Source organism: Saccostrea cucullata, unplaced genomic scaffold, assembly GCF_032062105.1.
Source record: "Saccostrea cucullata isolate Sc308-1 unplaced genomic scaffold, CSIRO_AGI_Scuc_v1 ctg686, whole genome shotgun sequence".
NCBI classification, from domain to species: domain Eukaryota; kingdom Metazoa; phylum Mollusca; class Bivalvia; order Ostreida; family Ostreidae; genus Saccostrea; species Saccostrea cuccullata.
In genome coordinates, this window is record NW_026927755.1 from 145,358 (window position 1) to 163,454 (window position 18,097).

General features: G+C 33.7%; 1 protein-coding gene across 1 annotated transcript; it reads right to left on the reverse strand.

Moving 5' to 3' along the window:
- Positions 1 to 1,318: 1,318 nt before the first annotated feature.
- LOC134275461 (poly(A)-specific ribonuclease PNLDC1-like) lies at positions 1,319 to 18,049 on the reverse strand. The gene is made up of 22 exons (XM_062757746.1): positions 17,911 to 18,049; positions 17,572 to 17,623; positions 16,465 to 16,538; positions 16,341 to 16,371; positions 16,085 to 16,160; positions 15,789 to 15,836; positions 15,588 to 15,682; positions 15,177 to 15,277; positions 13,487 to 13,578; positions 12,956 to 13,026; positions 12,117 to 12,177; positions 11,868 to 11,937; positions 11,330 to 11,418; positions 10,528 to 10,583; positions 10,197 to 10,267; positions 9,722 to 9,775; positions 5,855 to 5,897; positions 4,025 to 4,124; positions 3,619 to 3,705; positions 3,359 to 3,447; positions 2,098 to 2,196; positions 1,319 to 1,680 (listed from the first exon to the last, which is right to left on the reverse strand). The coding sequence occupies exons 1-22, from the start codon at positions 17,984 to 17,986 to the stop codon at positions 1,611 to 1,613; spliced, it is 1,605 nt and encodes a 534-aa protein (XP_062613730.1). The 5' UTR covers positions 17,987 to 18,049; the 3' UTR covers positions 1,319 to 1,610.
- Between the last annotated feature and the right edge of the window lie 48 nt (positions 18,050 to 18,097).

Sequence of the window (18,097 nt, forward strand, 5' to 3'; positions counted from 1 at the left end):
GATTCTTAATCACATATTTAGAAGATATTTAATGACACCATGGCTATTCATAGAATTGAATATTATCTTACGGATCGTTGTTTTCTTGCGTTTTTAGCTCTACTGGTCAGAGACCAGAATTGCTTATGCAGTAGAAATGCGTCCGTCGTCCGTCCGTCTGTAAACAATTTTTCAAAATGCTACTCCTCCTACAGTTTTGGTCCTATTTCGATATAACTTGGCACACAATTAGACTACACTAAGATACATAATTCTGTGTATCGGTTTTTGATTTCGTTGAAAGGTGTTGCCGTTGTTACTAAAAATAGAAATTTTTGCGAAAATCATTAATGCTACTCCTCCTACAGTTTTGGACAGATTTCAATATAACTTGCACACAAGTAGACTACACTTACATACATAATTCTGTTTATCGGTTTTTGATTTTGATGAACGGTGTTGCCATTGTTACTAAAAATAGAATTTTTTGTGTTAATCATTCAAAATGCTACTCCTCCTACAGTTTTGGTCAGATTTCAATATAACTTGGCACACAAGTAGACTTCACTAAGATACATAATTCTGTATATCGGTTTTTGATTTCAGTGAACAGTGTTGCCGTTGTTACTAAAAATAGAAAATTTGTGAAAATCATTCAAAATGCTACTCCTCCTATAGTTTAAATCTGATTTCAATATGATTTGGCACACAAATAGACTACACAAAGATACATAATTCTATATATCAGTTTCTGATTTCGATGATCGGTGTTGCCATTGTTACTAATAATAGAATTTTTAAAAAATACTTTCAAAATGCTACTCCTCCTACAGTTTTGGTCTGATTTTATTATAACTTGGCACACAAATAGACTACACAAAAATACATAATTCTATGTATCGGTTTTTGATTTCGATGAACGGTGTTGCCGTTGTAACTAAAAATAGAATTTTTTGGAAATACATTCAAAATGCTACTCCTCCTACAGTTTTGATCTGAATTCAATATAACTTGGCACACAGGTAGACTACACTAAGATACATAATTCTGTATATAGGTTTTTGTTTCAATGAATGGTGTTGCTGTTGTTACTTTAATAAAAAAGAAATTTCTTTGAAATACATCTAAAATGCTACTCCTATTACAGTTTTGGTCTGATTTCAATGTAACTTGGCACACAAGTAGACTACACTAAGATACATAATTCTGTGTATCTGTTTTTGTCATTATTCTATTTATTGCTTTTGTAAAGTTTTATATCCCAGCTGCTACTTTTCTCTTTCTTTATATAAGTACAAACCAGTAGAGCTTCAGTCTCGCCAGAGACTTCTGGTTCATTTCCGAGATTAAAGAGTGAAGATGTATCCCGAACGCAAATATCGTCATTTACAATAAACAATTGCTGATTGGTCGACCTGGGTGTACTGAAATCCAATCAGAACTCTGGAAAAAAAATCCCAATTTCTATGAACACCGTAGGCCAAGGGTTTATGAGGAGAGGAGCGTATTAGAAACCCTTGGCTAGCGAAGATGGATTTTTACAAGAATTGAAAATTTAATGGCATCAGATTCCAGCTTTGACTTCATGATCAGTTTTTATCAATGTAAAACAACCTAACATATCACAGACATCACATATTGTTCTTCCTATTGGACCAGAGAGCCAGTAGACAGAGTCCTCCAGACAAAACAACACTGGTCCTGAAAAAAACAACAACAACAAATGTTTAGAAGGGAAAATGTGATCATTGTTGTCATTAGCTTCGTAATTGGGAAGTCTTTACCCTGGTCAATCTACTTAAAATTGGGCAGATGCCACATTTTACAAGTATATACTACGTCTTGTAAGATGAATCCTAAGATGCCTTCTTCCAACTTGAATATGAAATTACTTACAAGTTGGACTTGTTCTAAAATTGGACCTGCTCAGAAAACGCTGACATGAGATGAAGATAATTATATCAATGCCATGGGAATAAAATAACCACTCCCTGATTTTGTTCAGGTGAGCTTAAGAGGACTTTATTTATTTAACAGGAATTATTTCACTTTTGCAGTTTGTAGTCTGAGATAATGAAGAGTTACAGCTGAAAAGGTTAGCTAATGACCTTGACTTACCACAATGCTGGCCTTATGTAAGGAGAATGTCTCCATCTACTGTAATGCTGAACATACATCCTCTTGTCATTTCTGTAATTCCTAACCAAGTCATTGGCACTGAAATAGTAGGAACATGCTGTATATTCACTGTTTTGTAACTGAATGATCAATGTGTTCCTTTTCACTTGAAGTTTATGATGAGACTGTAGTAGACAATCTCCTATGTCAAAATTGGCAATCAAACTTCAGGAGGAGTTTTGAAAGAGTACTAAAGAATTACCTGGTATTATATTATTATATTTAGTAGGGATGGCAATCGAATACAGAATTGCTAATCGGTTAACCGCAATACTTTCCGACCGATTAACCAATTAACCGTATGAAAATACGCATTTTCTTGATGTAAATAATTATTTTTTCTTAAGTAGATCTATTCATACATACAAAAAGACTGACAAAGTCTAGATGTTACATCATTGTATTTTTCTTGATTCTTGTTTTTAAAACGCAAGCTTAATTATATATTTTATTTAAGTTTCAATATTTAATGGGAAAATATTAAGAAAACTACGAATCATGTCTAAGAAATCATTAATATTTTTCCAATGCATATTTCACATACGTTCATTCTGCGTTGTCACCTAATTAAAACTAAGTCTGAAATACATCACTTAATCTACAGTTTGTTTAGTAATCTATTCTATAGATAATTAAAAAAACAAACTTACTAATTAGCAGTTTTTAACGGTGATTTAATTATCATTTAAGAAATTCAGGACAGTCAAGGTAACGACATCGAGTTTGAACAGTAATTAACACTTCAAAAATGGCCAATTACCCTACAATCTCAATCCGGAGAACCATAATTACATCCAAGTCAGCTTAGATGTGTGAAAATGCTGAATAATAACGTTTATGTAAAGGTTTCTTCTTTTAAAAAAAAACGAATTTCTAACAAAATTAGGTTAAAATTTATATAAATTTTATTTTTTCCGACTAACCGATTACAGATTTTTTAACCGATTGCAATCGTTCCGACCGAGTAATCGGTTAACCGGTTACAAATTGCCATCCTTAATATTTAGTAATCAAGACAACCTCAGATATATTGGTTATTCTGAATATGTCAGATCTAATTTAATCTTACAAGATGTACCATTATATATTCCCTGCTGCCTATCTGGCTAATTGTTATTCTGCAAAATCTCCTTACCATTATATGTTTAACCTGTAGCCTATCTAGCTTATTCTTACCATGTAAGATTTCAGTAAGTCTTACCAGTATATGTTTCCTGTGGCCACCAAAGCCCTTGTTTTATCTTGTAACCGAATGTCCACTGTACCATACTTTGAAAACTCCCTGGCTAGCTAAAATGAGACAGTAAAATAGTGGTCAAAACAATAGGCTGCAACTACTTCTATAAGAATCAAATTCACACACTTTTCATATCCTGTTGGTACCACAAGATGCATTTATTTTTCTCATAAAAAACATAAATTTTTAAACAGAATTCTTGTAACCTATTGCTGATAGATTACCTTGTATGCATTCAACTGATAAGAGGGTGATTTTGATTGGACGAACACTAATGGTCTCTGTGATTTAGTTTCACTGCTCGTTAAATCCTACAGATGAAGAATAATCTTCAAGTTAATGTAGACATACATTAAGACATAAAGTTATATATCCTAGATTGAATCAAATTGGAGTTCTAAAAGTGTGTTAAACGAACTTAGAAAACACTCTCTTCATGAGTACAAAAGTTACCAGGAACAAAGGCAATATAACAAAATTATGGAAAGAATAAGAAAATGATGTATATATTTAACTTAATTAAAATATAAAGAATGTACTGGTATGCATTCAAGATCAAATTTCCTTCAAAGCAATTTTAAAATCTGTATCAAGTCTTCTTGTGTCTGTATTACACAATTCTTCACTTACTAGTTCATTGACACTAGCCCTGATGATGTTTATTTTGTTATGAAACCTCTTTGTCACATTCATATATCTGGTAAATGTACAAGGAACAACCTCTGTTGACCTGAATGATACCAAAAGTCACACAGTAAATATATACAGAAAATCAAATACCTATTGTATCAAAAATCATACATTGAAAATTGTGGACATCACCTCCAAAGCAGTCCTCTAAATTATCAGGAAGAAAATAAATTGCAAAATGAAGAGAATAGAAACAAGAGGCCCAGGGGCCACAGCGCTCACCTGAGCACATCGGGCTTGAATTTACTCCCCCCCTCCAGGAGTTCATCATCTGAACAAACTAGAATCTACACTACCTGAGGATGATTCCATATAAATATCACTAATCATAGCTTTGAAGTACTTGAAAAGAAGATTTTAAAAGGTTTCCCTATATATCCCTATGTAAAACTTGGGTCGGCCATTTTGGCCCCACCCTAGCCAAGGGGGTCATGATTTGAACAAACTCGAATCTACACTACCTGAGGATGATTCCACATGAGTTTCATCTTTCCTGGCCCAGTGGATCTTCAGAAGGATTTTTAAAGATATTTCCTATATATTCCTATGTAAAACTTGAGCCATTTTGGCCCCACCCTTGCCCCGGGGATCATGATTTGAACAAACTTGAATCTACACTACCTGAGGATGATTCCACATGAGTTTCATCTTTCCTGGCCCAGTGGTTCTGGAGAAGAAGATTTTTCCTATATACTCCTATGTAAAATTTGGGTCGGCCATTTTGGCCCCACCCTTGCCCCGGGGGTCATGATTTGAACAAAATTGAATCTACACTACCTGAGGATGATTCCACATGAGTTTCATCTTTCCTGGCCCAGTGGTTCTGGAGAAAAAAGATTTCTCAAGATTTTTCCTATATATTCCTATGTAAAACTTGGGTCAGCCATTTTGGCCCCACCCTTGCCCCAGGGGTCATGATTTGAACAAACTTGAATCTACACTACCTGAGGATGATTCCACATGAGTTTCATCTTTCCTGTCCTAGTGGTTCTTGAGAAGAAGATTTTAAAAAAATTTTCCTATATATTCCTAGTATGTAAAACTATAGGGTCGGCCATTTTGGCCCCACCCTTGCCCCGGGGATCATGATTTGAACAAACTTGAATCTACACTACCTGAGGATGATTCCACATGAGTTTCATCTTTCCTGGCCCAGTGGTTCTGGAGAATTTTTTAAGAAGAATTTTTAAAAGAAGATTTTTAAAGATTTTTCCTATATATTCCTATGTAAAACTTGGGTCGGCCATTTTGGCCCCACCCTTGCCCCGGGGGTCATGATTTGAACAAACTTGAATCTACACTACCTGAGGATGCTTCCACATGAGTTTCATCTTTCCTGGCCCATCGGTTCTGGAGAAGAAGATTTTTTAAAAATGCCATTAATTTTTAACAAATTTATGATTATCTCCCCTTGGAAAAGGGCGTGGCCCTTCATTTGAACAAACTTGAATCCCCTTTACCCAAGGATACTTTGTGCCAAGTTTGGTTGAAATCGGCCCAGTGGTTCTTGAGAAGAAGATGAAAATGTGAAAAGTTTACGACAACAACGACAACGACGACGACAACGACAGACGACGGACAAATTTTGATCAGAAAAGCTCACTTGAGCCTTCGGCTCAGGTGAGCTAAAAAGTCTTTCAAAAACTAGAGAAAAAAAATATACACTGAATATTCAGAGGTTATTTTTAAACATCTGACATATCAGTTTAATGTTCAAATGTTGACTGCAACATACAAAATACAAATTACTTAAAAAGCAAAAGTACTTACGGTACTCCATTAAAAGTCATTATATGACACAACCTTAGGAAACCTGGGAAATGGAAAGTAAAAGTGATTGAATTGTTTTTTGAATATCTTGACAGCAAGAGACAGTTTTCGTATGTGGTATTTTCTTTTGAGTTATTTCCCTTGGTCACCATCATGGAGGTCAAAGCATTTATGAATTCTCCTCTCTGAGCAACCAATTGTAAAGATGAATGGCAGAAATATTACTATAAAAATCTTTAAAATGCTAGAATTATGATTTAACAAGAGGCCCACGGGCCTTATAGGTCACCTGAGCATCATGCAATAACTTTCAAATGTTTGAATTTGGTTCATGTTTCAAGCTAGATGCTATGGCATTCACAATTCTAAAAGAGGCACCATTGCTAATCATACTATACACTCAGCAATTGTTTAGTTTGTTTACTTAATACCCATAAGCAGGGCAGGGGAACAAACAATGCATTTCAACTAATCAGTAATATTCAGCAATGACCATAAGTGCCCCTACCACACATGAACCCCTGGCCCTAGGTATACACATTGCATAATTTTTGAAAAGGCACACTTGCTTATCAATAATATTTGATTAATATAAGGAGCAGATTTCAAACAATTCATTTTCAGTATATAAGTAGAGCCCCCCCCCCTCCTTGGTATCCCTGACACAGGGGCCTTGAAATTTATAATTCTGGAGAAAGAGCCCTTGCACATCAAAACTTTAAAGGTAGTACATCTGTTTATTACCCAGGAGTAGAGAAAAAGATTTTCATAGACGTAATGTATTTTCACTATACAATCATTATAGAGCCTCTCCGTAACACCATTACCCCTGACCATTGGGCCATAAAATTCACAATTTTGGTAGAAGCATTCTTGCTCATCATAACTATGTACTTAGTTAATTTATTTTTAATACGTAAGAGCAGATAAGAAGATTTTCAAAGAAATAATGTATTTTCACTATAAAATCAATAGAGCCCCACCCTAACCCCTGACCCTGGGGCCATAAAATTAACAATTTTGGTAGAGCCACTCTTGCTCATCATAACTATGTACTTAGTTAGTTTATATAATACTTAGGAGTAGAGAAGAAGATTTTCAAAGATTAAATGCACTTTCACTATATAATCAATAGAGCCCCGCCCTAACACCAGAACCCCTGACCCTGGGGCCATGAATTTTACAATTTTGGTAGAGGCACTCTTGCTCATCATAACTATGTACTTAATTAGTTTATTTAATACTCAGGAACAGAGAAGAAGATTTTTAAAGAAATAATGCATTTTCACTATATAATCAATAGAGCCCCGCCCTAACACCAGAACCCCTGACCCTGGGGCCATGAATCTCACAGTTTTGGTAGTGGCACTCTTGCTCATCATAACTATGTACTTAATTAGTTTATTTAATACTCAGGAACAGAGAAGAAGATTTTTAAAGAAATAATGCATTTTCACTATATAATCAATAGAGCCCCGCCCTAACACCAGAACCCCTGACCCTGGGGCCATGAATTTCACAATTTTGGTAGAGGACTCAATGCTGATTACAATCATACCAACAGTTTGACTGCTTGATGTCCAGGAGTAAAGAAGATTTTTAAAGATTGCACTAATTTTAGAGCTTTTGGCCCCACCCCCTAGGCCCCAGGGGGGCAGGGACAATGAAATTCACAATTTTCGTTCCCCTTTACCCATAGATGCTATATGCCAAAATTGGTTGAAATTGGTTCTGTGGTTTCAGAGAAGAAGCTGAAAATGTTTAAATGTTAACGCACGACGAACGACGACGGACAAAAACGGATAGCAATAGGTCACCTGAGTTTACTCAGGTGACCTAAAAACAGCTTTTGAAACATGTATTAGCATGAAAAGTTGTGGATTCTTTACCTCATTGCACAGTATGACAAGTTTAAATGAATTGAATGAAAGGAATCCGGATTGCTGACCTTCAATATGGCAAGCAATCAGAAATAAATCTTGCCATAAGTCTATCAACAAGAGGCCCATGGGCCACATTGCTCACCTGAGCACTGTGGCTAGGAAAAAGTAGAAATTGGTTTATTATTGAAAAGTTTAAATCCAAAAGTAGTCCCATGACCAATCATGGTTTTGCTATTCTTGTTGAGAAGATGATTTTTAAAGAATTTTCCTATGTCTATGTAAAACTTTGGTCGGCCATTGTGGCCCCGCCCCTACCCCCCGGGGCCTTGATTTGAACAAACTTGAATCTACACTACCTGAGGATGCTTCCATATAAATATGATTAATTATGGCTTTGCTGTTCTTGAGAAGAAGATTTTTAAAGAATTTTCCTACATATTTCTATGTTAAACTTTGGTCGGCCATTGTGGCCCCACCCTACCCCCGGTGGTCATCACTTGAACAAACTTGAATCTACACTACCTGACGATGCTTCCATATAAATATGATCAATTATGGCTTTGCTGTTCTTGAGAAGAAGATTTTTAAAGAATTTTCCTATATATTTCTATGTAAAACTTTGGTCGGCCATTGTGGCCCCGCCCTACCCCCGGGGGTCATGATTTGAACAAATATGAATCTACACTACCTGAGGATGCTTTAATATAAATATGATCAATTATGGCTTTGCTGTTCTTGAGAAGAAGATTTTTAAAGAATTTTCCTATATATTTCTATGTAAAACTTTGGTCAGCCATTGTGGCCCCACCCTACCCCTGGGGGTCATCATTTGAACAAATTTGAATCTACACTACATGACAATGCTTCCATATAAATATGATCAATTATGGCTTTGCTATTCTTGAGAAGAAGATTTTTAAAGAATTTTCCTATATATTTCTATGTTAAACTTTGGTCGGCCATTGTGGCCCCGCCCTACCCCCAGGGGTCATGATTTGAACAAATTTGAATCTACACTAAGTGACGATGCTTCCATATAAATATGATCAATTATGGCTTTGGCTTTGCTGTTCTTGAGAAGAAGATTTTTAAAGAATTTTCCTATATATTTCTATGTAAAACTTTCGTCGGCCATTGTGGCCCCGCCCTACCCCTGGGGGTCATGATTTGAACAAATATGAATCTACACTACCTGAGGATGCTTTAATATAAATATGATCAATTATGGCTTTGCTGTTCTTGAGAAGAAGATTTTTAAAGAATTTTCCTATATATTTCTATGTAAAACTTTGGTCAGCCATTGTGGCCCCACCCTACCCCTGGGGGTCATCATTTGAACAAATTTGAATCTACACTACATGACAATGCTTCCATATAAATATGATCAATTATGGCTTTGCTATTCTTGAGAAGAAGATTTTTAAAGAATTTTCCTATATATTTCTATATAAAATCGGCCATTGTGGCCCCGCCCTACCCCCGGGGGTCATGATTTGAACAAACTTGAATCTGCACTACCTGAGGATGTTTCCCCATAAGTTTCATCTTTCCTGGCACAGTGGTTCTTTAGAAGAAGATTTTTAAAACATACAATTAAATTTTCATTAATTCCCAATTATCTCCCCTTGAATGAGAGCGTGGCCCTTCATTTGAACAAACTTGAATCCCCTTTACCCAAGGATACTTTGTGGCAAGTTTGGTTGAAATTAACCCAGCGGTTCTTGAGAAGAAGTCGAAAATGTGAAAAGTTTACAGACAGACAGACAGACGGACAGACAGACGACGGACAAAATGTGATCAGAAAAGCTCACTTGAGCCTTCGGCTCAGGTGAGCTAAAAACTGTTAAGTTCAAAATTAAAATTCTTACCAAAACAGTTATTACATGTACTTTCATTTAATTTTAAAATTAAAGAATAATATGTGTATAGCCAAATAAAACTTTTTAACATACAAAGATTAAGAAATATAATAGGCTCTACTCACAGTAACCACACATATAAGCATCATATCCTGCCTCATGGGGGAGATACGTCTCATCTGACAAATAACAGAAAGAAAACTGCACCAACTATACACAGTAAAATAGGTTTATAGCAAACACACTTATAATGAATTCAGGCTCACAGTGAAATGATTTTCATTCCCCTCACTTATATAATATATTGTAAACTAAACAGATATAATGCATATAAAATTTTACATTTCTTGGTGGACATGAATTTGTGGGTCTCTCCATACCTTGAAAACAATGAAAATTAAACCCCCACAAAAATTAGTGAATTCACAGAATCTAAAATACAATGGATATATATGAAAGAAATTTAAAAGTACCAAGTATTTATTTTTTAATATTTTACCATTACTATCTCAGATCCTCAGAAATCTCTCAGTTTTTTCTAGGTCCCACTGATTCGAGACAACAAACTTTGACTGTACTTGAAACATACACATCACTTACGATTATATCTCTCAAATTCTTCTCCATGTTCTATGAAGGGTGAATGTATAACAAAATGTTGGCCTTCTGGACTGAAAAACAAGACAACTGCCCAATTAAAATGTATAATGCTGGTGATTTGAGATATGCTATAATTCATATCAAATTCTGCTTTTCAATATTAATATTTGTCAAAATCTACTTAAGACACTTGATTCGACGAAATTAAGTTTATACCAATATAAATGTACTTATTTATAGAAACATATACAGTTTGTGCTTGGCATATAAGGATTATTTAATTTGTTAATTTACTTACTTATATAAAACTTGCAAGGAATTTTATACTAACCTGCTTAATACTTTGTATAGAAGTCCAAGAGAGGAATTAAATTTCAAATCTAATTTCTGAAAAAGTAAAAATAATAAAAAAGCTGTTCAGCTTCAGAATGCCTACATGCATTTTTTTCAGGGTATGTAATCAATTATAAGGTTATAAACATAAAAGACACTAAGGGTCATTTTATTTTGTCTCTGGTCATAGAAATAAATTAATTTTGTTTTGTCATGTATATCAATGCAGGAAAACTAGAATGATTGATGATTTATAGACATGAAATTATTCTAAAATTAAGAAATTTGCCTAGTAATCAAGACCTTCATGCAAACATTCATTTTCATCTTTTGCTCAAATGAACTGTAAACACATTAACTGATTAATGTATAAATCACCTTAAACATAAATTAACTGATTAATGTATAAATCACCTTCAACATAAATTAACTGATTAATGTATAAATCACCTTAAACATAAATTAACTGATTAATATATATATCACCTTAAACATAAATTTTTCCAAACAAAATGATTTCTGTTTATTTTTTTAATGACTATGGCTCTGGTTCAGTGATAGGATACACGTACCCCGGTACCAGGAAAAGGAATTTAAAATGCTTTTGAAAAATCTAATTCTTATTTTCATTTGTTTAATACCTCCCTCTATTTATAATATTTTTTTAGTTTTACTTTTGTGAATCTCACTGATATTGTAAAATTAAAATACACCTGGTACAGAAATCTTAAAATGGCCTAATATGCATCTGACTTTAAATTTGTAGTAATGCTCAAAAATTCATATTATTGAAGGCATACCATTCTTATCATGTTAGTTGAAACATGTTTGGTGTCAATAATCAATGGAAAAATCTTGTGAAGCTCTGTCTTGAAGTCTTTATAAAGTGCTATTGGAGAAAAAAAATATAAAAGTTCAGTTTTAAAACTAAAGTATACATGAGGAAGGAAGATTTTAAAAAAAAAATAATTCATGCATTTTTTTCAGTATAGCCCCTATACCAAATACCCCCGGTACAGAAATCCCTGACCCTGGGTCAATGGATTTCATAATTTTGGTAAAGGAATCATTGTTTCTTATTATCATGACAGCAGTTTGACAGCTTGATGTCCTGATACATTTTCTAAAGATTATGCTAGCACTAATTTTGATGGTTTTTAGCCCCCTCTGTCATGCCCTTTTGGAGAACCACAATGAATTTTATTGAATTGCAACAGGTTAATTACCTTGTGACTCGGGTGAGATGATAATAAATAATTGTAAACAACTTTTTAAAATAATTTAATAATTTATATGTAAACATTTATCCATGAAAAATATGTAACATATTATATGTACCTGGAAGTGGTTTGTGAAATTTATCATAAATCAGCAGTAGATCCATCAACATATTGTGTCCCAGTAGGGGCTGAAAATAGCAAAGAAATAGCATTCTACAAGAAAACATTCTGAATAATGGATTGCCTATTCTTTCTCTTTTAAGATTTTTTTTATGATATTAATAAGTTTTATACAATGTGGGCAATAAATATACATGTAATTAATACATTTTACTGATGTGAGGAGTTAAATCAATGTTTCCCAAACCTTCTTATGCTCTAGTAACACCAAAAACAACCTTCTGAATCCCAGCAGACTATTGGAAAGTCTAAATAAAGAAAACAAAAGTGCATCAGTCATAATGAAAAAAAAAAATACAGCACTTAAACATTTTTTGGACACTGAATTTATAAAAAATTTCAGGCTCCACTTTGTGTGATTTGTATCAAAACAAAAAGTGGGTACATAATTATCATATTGTAAGGTTTTGACTAACTTAACTGAGGTCTTTTTGAGAATATCGCATTTAAGCAAAAATTTTAGTGAGGAATAGGCATTTTAAATGAGGGTTTTGAAATCACTAAAATTGAATATCGCTAATAATTTCTTTTGCATAGGAGGTTACCATTATATTTCTAATTTTCATATCCTTTTATCAATATTATATTTTGTTAAAATTATATATCAATTATCATTACAAATTGCTTAATTTGCATCAGTTAAAAAAATATTAATCACAACAAAATACAACTACAAGTAGAGGTATTTTAGGAGTTCACATTAAGGTCAAACATTAGATTAAGACACACTTTATTGTACAAGACTCTTATAACATCAATAAATTTTATAGCCCGGCATCGAATTATCAAAGTAAATGTAGCATTAAGTTCAAGGTCACACCAAAGGTAAATTTTACAGTTCCTTGAACTCTCTACTTTTGACAAATAAAAGGGCAAAACTTTCCCAATTTAAAACCTCTTTAGATTAATCAATACATGTACAATGATAATTAAATAAAAATGGTTTCATCAAGATTTACTCAGCAATAGAATTTCAGAACTCCTTAGATTCTGTAATGTTGTCAGAGGGAGGTAACTGTGACTTACTCTGAACTTTCTGTTTTCTCCACAGCTGTCTTTTGATCCTTTTCCTCTGCTGTAACTTTTGTCACTACAAGCTTTAATAAGAGAAATACATGATATTATATAGAAAAAGGGAATGAGGGGAAAAGTAGTATAATAATAACAAGGCTATCTGAAGAGGGGGTTTATTGCGGGCAATAACCCCCATCCACTTTTGGAAAATCCTTTAAGATATTTTTTCATTATTTTTTTTTGAAAACAAAACAAGCTCATTATTCATCTATTTAAATAAAGGCCTGCTTGATATTGTTTACTTGATTAAAAAACATGAAGAAAAGGCTTCCAGAATGTACCACAACCCACCAAAATGATACCTAGTTATAATTTTTTGTCTTAGGGAGTGAGCACCCCTCCGAGACCCAAATCCAAATCCTTGTTTTAACAAAATTGATGGCAGCAGTATTTAAAGACATTCTTAATTACGATGCCATGATGTAGCGTAATACATTTTAAAGAGAAATAAAACATTTTGCCCTAGAGAGAGAGAGTAATTACATTTTTGTCAGCATCAGTTGATGTCCAGATGTCATCGAATCTACTGCGGAGTTCATTGTGGAAGACATAGTTGTATTTCACCTTTCTTGTGCCTAGTAGATAAAAACAATCATCATCATGTTAAATATCATAATTCATGTAATATATTTGTTTTTGGAAAAAAAAATACCTTGGAGCGGTCTTGTAAAATCTTTATTTTGAATCTTGATGCTCACCCCTTTCCCTCCCCCAAAAAAGTCGACAAGCTTAAAATTACTAACTAAACAAAGAAATACATTTTATTGATTATGAATGTTCATTTAATGTAGGATTCAGCATATTAAAATTTCATTATTGATATGCATGCAATGTGCATTTAACTGATCATACAGCCACTGTATAGGAGATAATATGCTTAGTTGGTTACTGACTGAGAGACAGCTATGGTTTATCTCTGGGTTTATCTGAGGAAATAAAGGAGAAAATATTCAGTGGATGAAAATGTTTTTAAAATTCCACATTTCCCTTTCAGAAATCTAATGGATCTTCAAAAAGGACTGAATAAAACAAGAGGCCAAGGGGCCACATCGCTCACCTGAGCAATCGGCTAGGAAAAAGCACATATCAGATCAGAACTGAAAGTTACTGGGGGGGATTGAATTTTAACCCCCAGGGGGTCATGATTTGAACAAACTAGAATCTACACTACCTGTGGATGATTCCCTATAAATAACACTAAGCATGGCTTTGAAGTACTTGAAAAGAAGATTTTAAATGGTTTTTAAAGATTCCTATGTAAAACTTTTATCGACCATTTGGCCCCATCCTACCCTCGGGGGGTCATGATTTAAACAAATTTGAATCAACAATACCTGTGAATGATTCCACAGGAGTTTCATTTTTCCTGTCTCGATGGTTCTTGAGAAGAAAATTTTTCCTATATATTCCTATGTAAAACTTTGATCGGCCATTTCGGCCCCATCCTATCCCCAGGGGTCATGATTTGAACAAACATAAATCTACACTACCTGAGGAAGATTCCACATGAGTTTCATCTTTCCTGGCATAGTGGTTCTTGAGAAGAAAATTTTAAAAGATTTTTCCTATATATTCCTATGTAAAACTTTGATCGGCCATTTTGGCCCCACCCTACCCCCGGGGGTCATGATTTGAACAAACTTGAATCAATACTACCTGAGGATGATTCCACATGAGTTTCATCTTTCCTGGCCCAGTGGTTCTTGAGAAGAAGATTTTTAAAGATTTTTCCTATATATTCCTATGTAAAATTTTCATCGGCCATTTTGACCCCACCCTACCCCCAGGGGTCATGATTTGAACAAACTTGAATCTACACTACCTGAGGATGATTCCTGGTGAGTTTCATCTTTCCTGGCCCAGTGGTTCTTGAGAAGAAGATTTTTTAAAAATGCCATTATTTTTTCTCTAATTCATGTTTATCTCCCCTTGGAAAAGGGCGTGGCCCTTCATTTGAACAAACTTGAATCCCCTTTACCCAAGGATACTTTGTAGCAAGTTTGGTTGAAATTGGCCCAGTGGTTCTTGAGAAGAAGATGAAAATGTGAAAAGTTTACGACGACAACGACGACGACAACAACGACGACGATGACGACGACAGACAACGGACAAATTGTGATCAGAAAAGCTCACTTGTAAAAATTATAAAAATAATTAAGGTAAGAATAAATACCATCATATTTAAGAATAGTGTGTGAATCCCCGACCTCAGCCTTTGTGTACCACTCTGCCACTTCAGAACAAACATCCTGTACAAGATTCTCATCAATGTCCCTGAAAACAGTGTGTATATACTTAATCTAAAGTTATCAATGGTTTGCTCAAGTTTATATATCAATACTAGTATCTGCCAAGTTTTGAACCACAAGCTGTGATAAAATTACTTTAAAAATATAAGCTAGATTTCTTTTAGAAGTCATCATTATTAAATCAGACTTTTATATGAAGGGATACAAGACTTTTATAGACATTTTGTTTTCATACAGAATACCAACCTTATGGTTTTGATCTTATTTCATGCAAAGTCTGTGTTAATTGACATAATCTTGGGGCGTCATTTTACTTTAAGGTGGAAGCCCCTTACCTCTCCACTCCTGCAGTGATCTCCCTTCTCTTTAAGAATGCCATGAGTTGTTTTTCTTGATCTTCATTCATAAATGATATACCCTCATACACATACTTAAAAGATAGAATTTTTCAACATTCAAAACCTAAGACACAACAGGATGCAGCTTTATTTTACATCTAAAATAAGAATATGCATTTTGAAAAAGCTATAACTCACCTTGTTAAAATCAAAATCATACCGTCTTTGGAATTCAAAACTTGATGCCTGAATAAAAATAAAATAATATTTTATAAATAACGTAAATATTAAATACTAATTTGAAATGAATAAAAAAAATTTATGCAAACATATACTTGTACATACATTGCCATTTTTCTTATCTATACAGCTACAAAAATCACTTCTCTATCATGTCTGTTAAAATCAGAGAATTTGTAATGTAATTGTAAATATTCTTACAATTATATATTGTCATATACAGTGATTAACTTCTGAGGAGTCTGATGATTTACCTGAACCATGAATCTGACATCAATTGGGCCAAAGGCAGCCGGAAAGAGGTACATATTGTAAGTGTGGGCCACATACCTACTGAATGGACAAAATCATTGTACAAATACTTCTTATACATAATGTAAAACATATAGTGAATGGAAATTGAGAAAAATATTTTGTACGGTAGCACTTTATTACTTGTAAATAAACAAATAAGTACATTGTGTATTGAAACACAATTCTGTATACTTATTTACTAGTGATTATCATTACCTGTCATTTTTCTTTACAAATGCTGAGATTCCTAAAAAGAAACCAAAAATATCTTTACTTGAATTCTCAGATCACTAAAAAATGCATACATCATAAAGTAAGAATGAGTGCTAAGAATTTGTACCTATCTGACTGATTGTAAACTGTTTGGAACTTTCCCGAAGTTTGCTGTAACGATCTTCTATGGAGTCAAACAAGCTGAAATAGTATTACATACAATGGTTAAGACAAATATTCTGTGAGTTGAAAATATTTTTTTGAAAAAGGACTTTTCTTGACTTCAAAACACTACTTTAATATGATTTATTTTAAAGCATATAAAAATAAAACAATATATTCAAATTGAATGAATATTTTATTTGCAATATGTATGCAAATCTCACAATTAATTTTGTAAGTTAATGTGTAACCTGAGATTCATAACTGAGCAAGTTAAGTTTTAGTAGACCTATAGTTACTTTGGAATAAACACGCTCCTATATTATAACCTAGACCTGGTCACTCATTTGGAAAATATACGTCAGATCCAGCTTCTGAAGCAAATCTGGAAGTGTCCATCCCTACATTTATCATCAATGCAAATTTAATCAAAACAGGCACAATAGTTACAGAGCTACTCAAAAAGAAAAAAAAATATGGAAAAGTATGTCAGATCCAGGATCCAAAGCCTGATAGAGTGCATCCTTAGATGCATCATCATTGCAATGTTGGTCTAGGCGGGGCTTAAAGTTACTTGGTACTAGCCAGCTAGAAATCACTCATCTGGAAAATGTTGGACAGATAAAGCATCTAGATCATGTCTGGTAGTGTCCATCCCTTGATGCATCATCCATGAAAGTTTTGTATTTTAGGTAGAATTTATGAATACTTGGAAATGGAACTGCTTCAAAACTTTTAACCTGGTCTGGTAAATCATCTGGAAACTTTAGATGAGCCCCAGCATTTGAAGCATCTATAGTACTGTTACCGTAAATTGTTTATCCCTAGATGCACCATTCATGCAAGTTTGGTCAAGTTACGATAACTTTAACTAGGATGCAAAAACTGATGCTAAGGGAATAGCATAAGGTCATCCTGACTTTGTCAAGGTAAGCTAAAAATCATCAATAAATAAAAATAAAGGCATTAAAGCATGTACCGTCCTAAAATAACTTAGACTAGCTTTTAAGCAGTGTAATTTAAATGCCTTTGTGGTATAAATATAATGGAAAAATCTGAAATTAATTTATACCTATTCTTTGTTCCATCGCCCAAATTTAATCCTGTAAACTCTGTATCTATAGCTGAAAAAAAAATCAGAATCTGACATGTTTGAATAGAAGAATCGTCATTAGATATTTTGATTCTATCGAATAAATCGACATACAAAGATCTTCACAACTTCGTTTACGTAAATAGGTCTATTATCGTTCAAGAGCTAATAGATAAAAAAAATCATTAGTCTTCAGTGTTATTCAGGTGAGACTTATATACGTTCGAATTTCCTCGATATAACTGTATGCTGTATTCATTTTGTAAACATTCCGGGACTCCATCTGAATATATTTGAGAAAGGGATATTAGATCTTACCGATAAATTCCGATTTTGATATTGATTCACTTATTTTAGGTAAATATTCTTCAAAGTTGTGTTTATTAACTTCCATGCTTTCTTAGTCGCCTTTGAGTGACCTCCCCTTGCCACATCTCGCCATACGTCTCTGAATCAAAACTTTTGATTGGGTTATTTAGAAAAATTCGACCAATCACACATCTTG